The sequence below is a fragment of the Chlamydotis macqueenii genome, chromosome 3 (genome assembly GCF_036417535.1).
Source record: "Chlamydotis macqueenii isolate bChlMac1 chromosome 3, bChlMac1.mat, whole genome shotgun sequence".
Classification (NCBI taxonomy): domain Eukaryota; kingdom Metazoa; phylum Chordata; class Aves; order Otidiformes; family Otididae; genus Chlamydotis; species Chlamydotis macqueenii.
The window spans coordinates 28,878,476-28,893,804 of NC_141558.1; the positions used below are offsets into that span (position 1 = coordinate 28,878,476).

Consider the following 15,329-nt stretch of genomic DNA (forward strand, 5'->3'; position numbering starts at 1 on the left):
TGCCTGTTGGGAGGAGAGGAAGAAGTTCTTTGCATCAGGCTGATTGCTTGAGAGTTCAGAGCAGCTGAAGATAGAAAGAACCTCACAAAGATGTTTGCAAGATCCTTATTAAAACAGCTTGGGGTAGTTCCCCCCACTGCCAAGTTATCTTCAAGTCATCTGTAACTGACTTGACAGTGCATTAGTCGCTACCTACTAATTATGGTTATGTGGAAAGTAGTGAGTGTCACTGGTTTTACTGTGCTTATTATCTCTTGTCCTTGTCTGCTTTGTGGAAAGACAGAAATACCCCCATTGGAAATAGTTACTTGTTTCTGATAGGTACCCACTGGACACTTGTATTTGGAGACATTCCATGCAAGATATAGTGATGGTTTATTATGTGCTTTTGAGCAACAGTAAAGTAAAAAAGGAAAATATAAGATTCAATCACTATTATTTTAATTTAAGTTTACATATACAGTAAGCCGGCAGTCAAATGAGAAATGTAGATACCATCATAAATAATTTTTTAAGCACATTAAACTATTTTGTTCTTATTGCTCACTAAAGCATAGAGTATAACTGAGCTTTCTCAGAAGGAATAAGAGTTTTTGCATTTATTTATGAAGTAGTCTATTTACTTTTGACATCATAAATTCATGACAAGTATAGTCATGGAAATTCAATTTAATGGAGCCAAAACCTTTGTTTAGTAAAATTTCAAAATCTCATGTAGGGGCATATAAGCAAGAAAGGTATAGCTAAAGCAAAGCAGTTCTTCGACTTTGGAGCTTTTAAGCTGTTAGGAATAGAAGTTATTTGTAGGCAGACTGCCATGTTCCTGGATTCCAGTCATGAATGGTTAAAACAAAGTCTTCATGTAGTCAAATAGTGAAATACCTTTTCTGCTCTTAAAATAATTTTGAAGTGTAAGATTTTATTGTGAAGACAGGCTTAAGTTCTACTCTTTTACATAAATTCATATGCGATGTATAGAGATTCAGAAGGGAGGGAGAACAACTTCATGGCCTTTGTGGACTTAACAAGTAATTACAGATGTTATGTTTTAAAAAAATTCTCATTAAATAAACATGCTTTTTTCCTCCTCCCTCCCCCATTTTCAGTTTTTATACTTGATCTTAATATTACAACATTGTAAAAGATAAACTCTGCATTCTAGTAAACTTTAAGAGTTTTGGAGAAACAGGTAAGTTGTCTGTTCTCATAAAGCAACAAGCAACTAATCATCGAGTGACAGCTGGCTTTATAAACTAATTACTACCTATTTGTCTACAAACCTGCTTCCAGCAGAATAAAGAAAAAATCTGCAGACCTTCTCATTATTTGAAAGTAAATACTAAAAAGTATGTGTAAGGAAATTTCTGAGTAGAACATCTGATCACAATTTATATATGCTATTAATACTCTACACTAAAAAAAAAGGAAAAGGAATTAGGGACAATTTTATTAAGTGCTTTCTGAGTCTTACACTGCCAGCTAACACAAGAAACAGGAGAAGGAAATTCATTATTTGCAGAGAATCTTAACCAGTTTTTCAATTAATTTCTGTAATTTCCATCGTAAACATTATACCCTTCTGCTTTCATTAGCTGAATCTTCTTAGAATCTTGGAAGAGCACAACGTCTTTAATTCTACCAATGAATTCCTTCTGAAAAAGCCCTGTAGTGACTATATTGACTTTCCTGCCAATTTCAAACCCACCAAAATAACAAATGCCACCGTAGTTTAAAGCAGTGTATTTTCTGTGTGGATCAATATCTTCAAAAAGAATTAGCTCCTCATCAAGATACACCTTAATACAAGTTTGGTTTTGAACTACAGTAACAAAATGCCATCTTTCATCACAACAGGTGGAGTGTTTGCTGTGAATTAGAGGAACAGAGATTCTTTCTCCAAGATTAATCACAACTTTTAATGTTCCATTGGCAAGACCAATGGCAAGGAAATCATTATCTTCATCTTCACCTTTTCCCATCCATACTATTAAGCCTTCAGTTTGATTGGTAGTAAAATTTAAAGAAATGTGGCTATGCTGGAGGTCTCTTTTTCCATAATAAGGATCTGTGTATTTGATGTAAGAGTTGCCAACAAACTTTGCTATGAAAAATTTGATTTTGCTATCGCAGTACTTGCCTGACCAGCCTAGTGTGCATACACAGATATATGAAAATGAAGTAGGTTGAGGAATACAGAGAGCTTGAGACCCACACTTGTTTTGTGAACAGTGAATAGATTGTTCACATGTGCTCCCTATCCACTCTCGTGGGCAAGAACAAGAAAAGCCTGCGTTTTCAACTTGACATGTTCCATTATTTTTGCACACTGTGTACCCACAAACTGTTCCATCACAGTCACCAACATTGGCTCCACCTTTGGGGTCAGTTACGGTAAGCTTCAGTTCCCTGTTGTTTATAACAGTTTCTCGTATACAACCGGTGAAACCTGTGGGTTCATTTTCTACTGCCATAGAATTGACAAGGTTTAAGGAGGACACCCCTCCAACAAAAAAATCTGTGTGTGCATCTAGCATGTTCATTCCAGGACTAGCGTTTTGAGTAATGTTGATACCATCCAGGTCCAGGTAGGCTTCATTGCCAACTCTTCCTGCTTTGAGTGAATGCCATGTATTTCCATCTGCACGGACCTTCTGAAAGGTCTGTAGGATGACTGTCTTGTCTCCAAGATTGTAGCGTAACTGTATAAATCCATTTACTAATGATAGACATAGAAAGTCACCTGTAAAAAAAAAAAAGTATAAAATAGTTTTTTCTTTTTAGAGACAGCACACTGAAGAGCAGCATATTCATAATCCTGAAGGATTCATGCCTGCGCTTCCCCAGTTCAGCAACTTATTTTCAGTAGCTGTGTATCATCATCACATCTAAATCACACAAAAGGAAATGTTCCCTGTTGAGCTTCTTGTGGCTTTTTTTTTCTTTTTTCATTATTGGATACCGAGCTTGTGTTTGCTTCAAAGTAAAAAGCCCAACCTTGTGAAAAGCTCCAGGCGCTAGATAACTCTGAGGCAGGAGGAAACAGGATCACTTTGGCATCAAGCGAATGTGAGTTGGTGTTCCCACAAAAAAGAATCAAGTTTTGGCCAAGTTATAAATGCAAGACTACACTTAATTTCCATATGCTGAGTAAAGGCTTGATGGATTTGTCAGTTTAATGCACTAAAGGTTTGTCCCCATCAAACATACTCTGCTTTCCCTGAAGCTGCTTTTTGCAACGGGAATGTTTTGGGTTTAGTAATCTGACAGCTGCAGCAAGAGATAAGCTTTTTATTGAATTGTTCTGGAGGCCTCCATGACAGGAAGCATTAGGATTGAGTTATCTTTTCTTATACTACAGTGTTTCTGGCCTTACAGGCAATGTAAATGGAGAGAGAGTAACACTGAACTATACTTAGAAGCATGAAGAAGAAAAGCTGGAAAAGGTTAGGAAATGGGACCTGGAAGGAAGCTCTGTAAGGGCAGAGAGGGAGTCTAACAGGGGAAGGTGACAGGGAGGCAGAAGAGCACAGCAGAAGGGTCTGCAAATGAAAGTCAAGTTTTCAAACTTTTTAATGTTTACCTTTGCAACTTAACTCCTTTTTATATTGCTTTTGGAACTAGTAGGCATAGGGTGGGTTTTTTTTAAAGTAAGTTTATAAGTTAAATCAATAAATATGTTTATTAAATTTGAATGTAAAATTTCTCTCCTAATAGTTACCAGTAAAACTTAAGTTTCATGTAGTATTTTACTAATGAAGAAATACTTTTAAATTTGGACAGTAAAATTTCCTTAAAGATTCAGCAGGTGGACCTCTTAGTAGAATGATGAAGTTTGCTTTCTTGGGGGCTTAGTTTTTGAGTACATCTAATCCTGGAATTACATTGCCTTCAGTGGAGTTAAAAATGAATGGCTTAATTTACTGGAGGCTCGTGAATTACTAAAGTTATACCTCTCTTTTCAGCAGTTGTTCAGGTTCCCATTCAGGCAGGGTGGAGGTGTTTCAGTTGTATTAGTGGGTGCAGAGCACATGCTTTGTGCCTCACCTCCCCTGCCCCAGACATCCGTGGGAAGAACGAGAAGGCAGCTCTTCCTTCTTTCGACTCCAGTCCAGCGATGGCAGAGCACTTCCTTGTAGCTAGTTCCAGTTGTGATGATCTCTTTTACTTACCTGTGTTTAGTATTCTTTTTTAGTACCTTGTTTGTTTCTAATTTTTTTCAGAAAATGAATACAATTCTCTTCACTTGTGCTTTCTCTTGCTCAGTGATGTGGCTTTTACCTTGCTTAATTTTTCAGTGCATAGTTTAAATGCACTCATCTCGCTTATTTTTGGAGCAATGTACATAGCCTACTTATCTATTTCTTTTACCAGTACCTCAATCCTAGGGTAAGAAAGGAGCATCAGAAAAAGTTTGACCGGCCCTCTTTGGCAGCCTTCAATCCCCTCTCCTAGCAGACATGCAGACTTGCATGAGGTCATGAGCACGCATTCTTTGCTGTCTAGGAAGAAGGAAAACTTCTGACCAAGGCTGCTTGCTCATCTGTCTTGTATGAAGAGTTGGAGAAGCTGGAACTTCTCCAAGACATCCTGGCCTGCAGGGAAGTTTTTTGGTAGCTTTGCACGTTGATAATGCTCTGTCTGAGATGACATTAGGGAATAGTGCTGCAGTGATTCCTGGAAAACATGGACACAGTTTCAGCAGCTAGTCATAGTGCTTCTGACTCAAGCCTAACAATGTCTGTTGCTAATGTACTTGCAGTCAGTTTTGGAGTCTTATTTAGTCTTATCACAAGAGCAAATCTGTGTTACTGCATCTATCTGTGGTGTAAAGAGAGGTTATGGCTGAATACTCTGGATTTTGTTTTAGCACAGATTTGAGGCCTCTCTTCAAATTGGGGTAACTTTATTTTCTGCTAGTTGTGAACAAAAAAACCTAAACTTCCCAATCTCAGCTCTCCCTGAGGCTCTCAACGCAGTTCTTACTCGCTTGGTTAGATCCTTTCTTTTCACAGATGGCTTGCCATTTTAGTCTTTGGCAAGGACAGCAGAGTGTTGAGATAATTTATGATGTGGCTGTTGATCCCAGGATTCAGCTCAGTATTTCTCCATGAAGTTTATCATGCCATAGTTACTACTCAGGGACAACTGGCTGAAAAAATTTTAGGACTCCATAAGGTGCTGTGTGCTCAGTATCCATGAAATTTCCTCTCAAACTGAAGGCAAGTTATGGACTTGTCTCTGTCCTCTTCACTTTAGCAACCGGTCACATTTTCAACAAGGGACCCCAATCTGCCTTATCTCTGAGGGACAAGTTGCACAGCTGAAGCCTATGCGGGCCTATGCTATCATAGGAATTGCATCATTATTTTAAAGAAACGACATCCTTACTACTGAATTTCTCCTCTCAACAGTCTCAGTATGGGAGACAATGAAGCAAGTAGTTTCCACTGTTTGAGTTTGAGGCTTACTCAAACCTGTCCCATATGACCCTAACTTGCGCCTAAGACCTTTCTGAGGAAGTTAGCTTTTGTTACGTGCAAAGGAGATGACATCCTCAGTTTTCCCAGGACTAGGCATTATAGCTGATCCCTGCTTTCTAGGACACACAGGACACACAACTTTGCTTCCAGCTTTTCAGATTAGCATCTCATCTAATGCGGACCATTCATCCCCATCAGCAGTGTCACAAAATAAGCAGAGAGACTCCTGAGGTAGGCACTCACAGTCATTATTTTGTTGTGCATGCAAGCCTTTGCTCAACCTGTTGGATGGTGTGCAAGGAACTGTAAAGCAGTCTGTCTCAATAAGGTTGAATTTTCTTTGGAAATAGGCTGTTGTAGCTTAGCTGTGGTTTGACACTGCAACTTCTCAAGACCCTGGGTGTTGAACAAAATGTTCAGTCTGTTCTCATGCACCTTCCTGCCCCTGTCATCTTCCCTGTTTCAGTAAAATAAGAATAAAAGGGTCGGGTTTTATACCTGAAATGCTAAAAGATTGTTCCCTTTTCTTCTCAGGGGAAGACAGGTAGCAGGTGTTGCCTTAAGGAAGGAACTGTTCTGGACTTAAAATAGCGCTTTCACTTGCAAACAGGGTTTTCACCAAATGACTGAAGGTCAAAGTTGCTCCACCTCAGGCTGGATTGTCTCTATTCCATAGCAGAATCCAGCACTTCAAAACAGCTACCAATTCTTCTTCATCACTTTAATCTTCAGGTTTTCGTTACATGCACAAGTCTCACCTGCTCCCATGTCAGATGTCAGCATTCCCAGAAGCCAAGTCAACTCTATGTCCTGAGCAGTCAGTTCCTAAAACTGTGAGTTAATGAAAAGTCTCCTGTAAGTACATCTGACTACTCCTGTGGGATTATCTGTGATGGTACCTGCTTATATGACTTCTTACGATGAATTCTGAATCCATCACAAAAATTTTCAGCTTGCTACTACTCAGAATAAGTAAGTAAGTCTATAAGCAAGTTGGTTACAGTCACACAGTTAAGTTTTAAATTCTCCCAAATGGTGACAATGTCCTTTCATGTTCAGACTTTATCTAGCCATGCAGGTGTGCCTATATATCCCCGTCTTGAGAGGTGATCATGCTTCATCAGGTCACCACGTTTTTATGTTATCACGGGGAAACTCATCTACATTGTAATGTGTCAAACCTGTACAGTTGGAAACACATGCCAGGAATGCTAGGATCTTAGGCTGACAGATGGGCAGGGAGGGTATCCTGTATGGTATTTTTAACATGTCTCTTTCAAGGTCTCTTCACCACAGTGACTCAAAGTCTGCTCTTGTGCTCCGTGTGATGTGTATAAGGCAAAGCCTTTATTACCTGTTAAGAGTACCTGAATTTATTCCTATGCTTCACTGCAAATTGTCAGTAAGGATTTCCCACTAGTTTTTTAGGCCAAAGGAGCTTCCAGAACATCCTTTTAAGTAACTTTGGAAGCAGCGGATGCTGTCAGTGGTGTTGACCTTTTTGATGCCACTGTCATGTCCCCAGCAATACAGAGATTCAAGTCTCTCTAAAGGCTCCCTGTTGACTTGAACCTCACTGAGTAGTTCCTGGACTACTGAAGGCCTAGATTCCTTTACAAAGACTCGTTACTAAGCAGAAGCCTCTATGCTATGCCAGGGACAGAGGCTTTGATGAGCGCAGTGCTTCAGCAGCTTCTGCAGGGTAGGTGTCTCAGGACCTCTAGGCAGTGGTTTCCTGGTTACAGAACATACATAGTCTTGGTTCCTTCAGCCATTTTGGAGCCCTGAGACGGCATCTCTGGATGTATGTTTGCTGGTCTCAGCCTATGCCTTCTGTTGCTTTTACCTCACCTTTCCGTCTTCTAGCTCAAGACCAGAATGTCAGTTTCTATCCTTGTGGTATCGAGTAGCATTTTTCCACCTTCTTTTTCAGAAACTTTATTGAGCATTGGCACTGTCTCAGTGACAGAGTGAACATTTAAACCTTATATTCTCTTAAGCAGTAGCATTCACAGGAAGCATTCCCAATTAATGAAACCTCTTACCATAGATTGGTTTCGGTATGTGCTCATCTTCACTCTAAGCCACCATAATAAAGTGCCTGTGTTTCCAACAGTATTATTGCCTCTTTCCTTCCTTGCTGAACTCAGTTCATATTGCTTTCATTCTTCCTTTTTTCATTATTTCACAGTTTGCCTTTCACCCTCCTATCCTGTATGATTTTCTATAGACCCAAATCATGTCCTATAACACTGTGACCCTTTCTGCTTCTTCCAGGAGCAGAACTTTTCTTGTCTAGTAGGGACTGAAATAGCCATGTCAGCCTCCAGATGAATTGCTGTACTCTGTTGCCAAGAAAGGTGATGCACTGTGGTCTCCACATGAGAGGGAACCTAACTGACCAGTAGCTGTCCTTCACAGCTGGTTTCCTGAGCATTTCCAGGAGCCAGAATAAGGCCAAGGAGAGAAAGCAAAGCAGAAGAGGGAGGGCTATAAATGGGTAGAACAAGGGAATGAAGAACAGAAAAGATACAAGCCTTATTCCCACTCTTCTGCAGCCTCTGCTGCTAATAGCTAGCCATCAGCATGCTTGAAGTTTGTTGTTCTCAGTTTAATCTTAATCTCTATCTTTTGTTGCCTTCCTTGTCTTAGCGGTTTGTTAACCTTGACTATCTTTGTCATGGTCTGAGTGCATGCACACAGTTAGGTACCAGTCAGCTGACAGGTTACAGCAGTTGTTGTAGCTGTTGTAATGACCATAGCCAGTGCCTCTAATAGTTCCTTATGGGAACCACCCGTGGATATGCTTTCATGGATTATTACAAAATGATTCTACTCCATGTATGGAGCTGCATCTCACAGCTAATACAAGACTGAGAACAGTTATCAAGCCAAGCCTGTAAATATCTCAAACCATGTGGAAAAAAAAAAAAAACAAAAAACCACTGTGGCAATAGGTAGATTCCAGCTTCCAGTTGGACCACCATCCCAGAGTAGAAAGGCATAGCTAGGATCCGGAACAGCCCTGCAGACAGAGTGATGCTCGTGCATCTAGGAGTGGGCGGTTATCTATTTGTAGGTTAGCCCATTCAGCCTCACTTTTCAAAAATGCTGCTCTCCTTGATGAAGAAAGTTTTTCTGCTTCCTTTAGTCACCACTGTCACCCTGGCATATTTCAGCAGCTAGAAGGAGCCACCTCCCTTGAGCAACCTCAATTTGCCAGTCTGTTTTGGTTTGGTTGCCAGTGGCAAAGGAGTATCAACAACACTTCATATGCAACATGGGGATGTCTGTTCTGTCACATAGACAGTTGACAGTTCTGCTTCCTATGCTGCTAATTTAGTCCATACAAATGATCCCCAAACTAGCAACAAAGCAGAAATGATGTCCCTGTCGGCTAAGGAAACATGGCTGCCAAGAGAGAAGACTTAACCACTCTAAGTTTCTGTTCTAAAAGTGGATGGATAGTCAGTTTGTTTCTGATTACAGCAGTCTTCCAGTACCTAAAGGGAGGCCTATAAAAAAGACAGGGAGAAACTCTTCAGCAGGGCCTGTTGCGATAGGATGAGGGGTCATGGTTTCAAAATGGAGGGAGGTACATTCAAATTACACATCAGGAAAAAAATTTTGACAATGAGGGTGGTGAGGCACTGGAACAGGTTTCCCAGAGAGGTGGTTGATGCCCATCGCTGGAAACATTCAAGGTCAAGTTGGATGGGGCTCTGAGCAACCTGTTCTAGTTGGAGATGTTCCTGCTTCTTGCAGGGGGGTTGGACTAGATGACCTTTGAAGGTCCCTTCCAGCCTAAACAATTCTGTGATTGGGAAAACAACACTCCTCCTTTGTGGGTGTTCTAGAAATTGGAATATTTCCATAAGATTTTAGTTCAATTCCATGACTCAGTTTTCACCATAAACAATGTCTTAGAAAATAATGCAGACATCATGCACCTGTACTAGCTACCTCTTATTTTCATGCTTTAGGTTTTCAAACTGAAATCTCTTAAATAACAGGAGTTAAAGTTTTGAGGTTTTTCAGATCAGGTAGGTAACATAATCCTGTTAAAGAGAGACAGAGCACTGGTGTTGCAAATGTTGAGTATTAAATTTAGCATGAGTCACTCCGTTCTGTTTATTAACCTGACTTCCTTCTTAGTCACCCAGCATAATTGTTCTTTCTCATCTCATCAGGGAGCCAACCTTTCCGTCACCCTGGCCTGAACTCTGGAATACAGTAAACAATCTACAGCATATTCCACCTTCATAAACAAATGTAAAGCTTCAGTAATGCTATGACTCAACGAAAAAGTAATGCTCCTTACTGCCTTCTACCCAGAGTGCCAAGGCCTTCAAGTATATAGACTGGCTGCTATGTAAATATTGACTAAATTATACATTGTTCAAGTAGTTGATGACAGACCTCCAGCAAACCCTATCTGAATCAAAGGCTGTTTATTCAATGAGGCTCTCACACTTTCATTGGTACAAATAGGATACACTGCACTTGAGAAAATGTGAAGTGGGCTGGCTTTCTCCCGACACTCTGCTGAACTCCACAAGAATGCTGTATTATTTGCAGGGACCTGCTCAGAAGCAGTGCATGCAACTGTTTCCATCTCCCACATTTTTATCCCATTGGCATAAAACAAATAATCAAAGATGGGGGGAAAAAGTCCCCTTGTCATTCTATCTGCATGTTTTCAAACTAAAATATTTATACACAGCTTGTTATTAATATAGCTAGTCACATACATTTTGCCAAACTTTGGAAATTATTTTCTTTGGGCCTGCAGAGATCAATATTACCAGACTAAAAGTAATTATATACATTCAGAAACAGCTGATAAAGCATAAACTGATGATTGACTGATAATTAGAGAAAATTCTGCTAACAGATAAAGATTCATAGGATGTTTTCCATTTCATGCCAATTTACCAGGTATTTAGATGTGTTTACTGAAGCAATCACACTGTTAGAGGAGTGGAGGCTGGAACCAGCACATCAGCTTTCAAGTAAGGAGCCTAGCCACCTACCCACCCTTTCTAGAAATGCATGTAATGTTCTTTGAAAAGAACAAAGCAAGAAGGAAATGTTTCACAGGAAACTTTCAAAGGAAGTCTCATGTTCATTTCTTTAGCTACTAAAGATTTTTTTTTTTGGTGACGGGAGGATTATTTGACAGGGGCATCCCTCTGAAGGGAAAGTCCCAGTGTAGTGTTTACATGGGTGACGAGCCAAGACAATGTATAACTGTGCCACTGTGAGATGCTACAACTCAGTATCATTGCTAAATTAGCTGCATAGTCAGAGCTCATTTCTTTTTTAAAAGACAGCATTGCCTAGTGAGGAAAAAATCAGTTCTAATTATTCCTACTAAAAAGGAATTTTAGAAGAAATCTTGTGATTGCAACAATCAATTTATTAAATCTTATGTAACTACGTAGAAGAAAAGGCTTTATATAAAGTGCTTTCTAAACTAATCCCCAACAGAAAGCTCTTTCACATCTGCTGGCTGCTAAGAATACTTCAGTCTAATTCCATCTGGATTTGACAGGATTATATGAAGGCAAATATAAAGAGCCAGAAAATTAGCTCTTCCTAAGTCTTTCAAAACTTCAGGACAGTGAAAATGGAAGTAGGAAATTTGTAAATAAATTAAAAGAAATTAAATTACTCTACAGAAAATGTTTTTTTTTTTAATTTTGAAATGAAACTGATATGATTCTAGAAAATGATTTAAAGAAAGTATTCCTTCCTGCAAAAGCTAAACATTAATGAATGGTAATAGAATGAAGGGATGCTCATTCTAAAGCACTCCTGGCCCAAGTTAAATAGACTTAGCACTCTCTTCGAAGCTTCCAAAGAGATATTTAATTTCTTTATATGCTAGCTGCTTCCATGACCTCTGGCTAAGGCACATGGAGAGCAAGGAGGTGGTTGGTGACAGCCAACATGGCTTCACCAAGGGCAGATCGTGCCTGACCAATTTGGTGGCCTTCTATGATGGGGTGACGGCATCGGTGGACAAGGGACGAGCAACTGACATCATCTACCTGGACTTGTGCAAAGCTTTTGACACTGTCCCGCATGACATCCTTCTCTCTAAACTAGAGAGACATGGGTTTGATGGATGGACCACTCGGTGGATAAGGAGTTGGCTGGATGGCCGCACTCAGAGAGTGGTGGTCAACGGCTCAATGTCCATGTGGAGACCGGTCACGAGTGGCATCCCTCAGGGGTCCGTGCTGGGCCCGGCCCTGTTCAACATCTTTGTTGGCGACATGGACAGTGGGATAGAGTGCACCCTCAGCAAGTTCGCCGACAACACCAAGTTGTGTGGTGCTGTTGACACGCTGGAAGGGAGGGATGCCATCCAGAGGGACCTTGACAGGCTGGAGAGGTGGGCCCGTGCCAACCTCATGAAGTTCAACCAGGCCAAGTGCAAGGTCCTGCACCTGGGTCATGGCAATCCCAGGCACAAATACAGGCTGGGCGGGGAATGGATTGAGAGCAGCCCTGAGGAGAAGGACTTGGGAGTGCTGGTGGACGAGAAGCTCAACATGAGCAGGCAATGTGCCCTTGCGGCCCAGAAGGCCAACCACATCCTGGGCTGCATCAAGAGAAGCGTGACCAGCAGGTCGAGGGAGGTGATTCTCCCCCTCTGCTCTGCCCTTGGTGAGACCCCACCTGGAGTACTGTGTCCAGCTCTGGAGCCCCCAGCACAAGAAGGACATGGACCAGTTGGAGAGGGTCCAGAGGAGGGCCACGAAGATAATAAAAGGGCTGGAGGACCTCTCTTATGAGGACAGGCTGAGAGAGTTGGGGCTGTTCAGCCTGCAGAAGAGGAGGCTCCGGGGAGACCTGATAGCGGTCTTCCAGTACCTCAAGGGGGCCTACAAGAAAGATGGGGAAAGGCTGTTTAGTAGGGCCTGTTGCAATAGGACGAGAGGTAATGGTTTTAAAATAGAGGGGGGCAGATTTAGATTAGAAATTAGGAAAAAATTTTTTACTATGCGAGTTACAGAACACTGGAACAGGTTGACCAGAAAGGTGGTGGAGGCCCCATCCCTGGAAATGTTCAAGGCCAGGCTGGATGAGGCTCTGAGTAATCTGATCTAGTCAGGGATGTCCCTGCTCCTTGCAGAGGGGTTGGACTAGATGACCTTTGAAGGTCCCTTCCAACCCTAACCATTCTATGATTCTATGATTCTATGACTATTCTTTTGAGAGAGATAATTTTTTCTCTTCCATTTTTCATGGCTGGTCTGGTTTTGTTAGTGGGGGGGGGGGCCTAAGGTGGTAGCTTCTGTAGGAAACTGGTAGAAGTCGCTCCCCTTTGTTCAGTGGACTCAGCCGGGCCTAGGGTGGACCCGCTGCTGGCCAAGGCCGAGCCAATTGGTAGCAGAATGTTCTGCGATAACGCCTCTGCAATAACGTATTTAAGAAGGGGAAAACAGAAAAAAAAAAAAAAAAAAAAAAGGGAGAAGATGTGAAGGAGCTGAGTGGGGGCAGAGAGGGGGAGGCATGAGCCTTGTGGGCTCCCGCCAGGCAGCTGACTGGGCCCGAATGGGCCCAGCCCGGCTGCAAGAAGAGGAGAGGAGATGAGAAGTGAATAAGATGTAAAAAGGATCCTGAGAGGCGTCTGCCAGCCTGTTGTGAGGAATGGCTGCAGACACCAAGGTCAGTGGAGAAGGAGGGGGAGGAGTAATGCGGCTCCTGGCCAAGATTCCCCTGCAGCCTGTGGTGACGACCATGGTGGAGCAGGTTGTCCCCCTGCAGCCCATGGAGGTCCATGGAGGGGCAGAGATTCACCTGCAGCCCATGGAGGACCCCACGCTGGAGCAGGTGGAGGCCTGAAGGAGGCTGTGGCTTGTGGAGGGCCCGCTGGGGCAGCCATTCTGGAGGGACTGCACCCCGTGGAAGAGATGACGCAGGCCAGAGCAGTTTCACAAAGGACTGTGGCCCGTGGGAGGGACTCTACGAAGCAGCAGGGGGAGGAATGTGAGGAGTTCTTCCCCCGACAATGAAGTAGCGGCGTGAAACAAGGCGTGATGAACTGACCGTGACCCCCATTCCCTCTTCCCCCCTGTGCCGCTCAGGGTGGGGAAGGTAGTAGAGACAATGTTAAGCCCGGGAAGAGGGAGGGGTGGGGGGAGGTTATCTTCTTATTCCCTGTCTCATTCTCCTGCTAGTTTTAGAAATAAATGAGTATTTTTCCCCAAGTCGAGTCTGTTTTGCCCGTGACAGTAACTTTAAGGATTTCTCCCCATCCTTATCTCAAACTTCGAGCCGTTTTTTTTATATTATCTCCCCCCTACTCTTCCAGATGGTAAGTGGAGTGAGAGAGAGACTGCATAGTCTGGTCCCGATCGAGGCTGAACTACAACAATGGCCCATATAATGTTTTTGTTTACACAGGAGAGAATTATTCACTGAGAATTTCTGAATTTGGCCTGTAAGAATTATAAAAGAGTCACTGTAGAAGACAGAGTTCTTTGCAGATAATTGTGTTTGTATTACAGATGTTCCATATATTTTTCTTTGAAACTTCTTCTCTGTAGGTGGTTATAATTAGAACACAGCAAACATGAAGTGCCAGCAGTATATGATGTATGATCAGTTCTACCGACTAGTAACATGTTAAAACATCTGTTTTATTTTAAAACAGAATAAGAAGATGATAAATTTGGCATATGTGTGTTTATATGCATGTGTGGCTGAGTATGTTTATTGAAATATCTCAAAGCTTAAGACTTTAACCAAAGGAATGTAAAGATACATGATAAATAGTTAAGTGCTTTTTTTTTGTCACGCAAAGGCCCATTTTTGCATAATGCACTATTAAATGCAAGTGGAAAACTTGCTCTAAGATCATGTTATGAATGATATGTAATGATCTGTTTAAAAATATGCAAGAAACCACCACATAAATGCAATATAAAGATGAAATATGTTAATAAAGTAATTACAAGAAATTAACTCCTTAAAGACTAAATTAAAAATATATTTACACTGAATGGCAAATTATGTTTTCTTGCCATGAAGTTTTAGGAATGTTAACTCAGTAAAATTTAAAATACTTTTATAAATAGTAGAAATATTTTATTTAAATTTGTTTTTACCTCTGCATATCTGGCAAATGCAGAACTTGTATGTTTTGCATGCTGCACCAGCAAGCTTTTCAGCATTATATAATAAAAAGTTAAACTCCGGATGAACCTCGTTAGCCCTCTCACAGTCTGTTCACTCTCACTTAACTTGTTTGATCGAGTTTTATATTGTTTTATTTTTGGTCATTTAGAAACACTGAGCCAAAGCCCCAGACTGTGAATCCAAGTGTGGTTGCACTGAAACTGTGGGAGCAGTATCAGTAAACGTCTGTTGGAAAGCTGGCTACAGCTACTTTTCAGGGGAGAATGGTTTCCTGAACCACTTCATTAAATCCTTGCTGGCTTTGGACTAATCCAGAATTTTGTTATGCATGTTTTTTCTTATGAACTTGATTATTCACAGTTCAAAACCCAGTCACCATGAACAATGAGTTACAGAAACTGAATGCCTGATTCACTCCAATGTACTGCCTTTCTTTTTCAAAAAAAGTACTTGGATGTATGATTCCAGCAAATTGGAATATCCTTACCTGACTGAGTCGCCAAACGCTGTGCAGTGTAAAACAGGATACCGTCTGGAGAGAGAGGCTGAAACTCTAGTTTGATGTGGGTCTTATGCCGAATATAAAAGGGTGCAAATGACATCCATGATGATTCATTACTTCTGAAAGATGGATCACTAATGGACATAACTGAAAAATATAAAAGGAAATGTCTTCTGAAAGGTACTTTGAAAGGA

The 15,329-nt window shown here is 41.4% G+C and overlaps 1 protein-coding gene across 1 annotated transcript in view; it reads right to left on the reverse strand.

The window, feature by feature from the left end:
• Positions 1-869: 869 nt before the first annotated feature.
• Positions 870-15,329, reverse strand: part of EYS (EGF-like photoreceptor maintenance factor) — an 827,426-nt gene continuing 812,966 nt past the window's right edge. Inside the window, exons 47-48 of the mRNA XM_086745378.1 lie at positions 15,121-15,282; positions 870-2,740 (exon numbers count right to left, since the gene is read on the reverse strand). Of these exons, the coding sequence (XP_086601504.1) occupies positions 1,542-2,740; positions 15,121-15,282 (1,361 nt within the window). The 3' untranslated portion in view covers positions 870-1,541. The remainder of the gene's footprint in view (positions 2,741-15,120; positions 15,283-15,329) is intronic.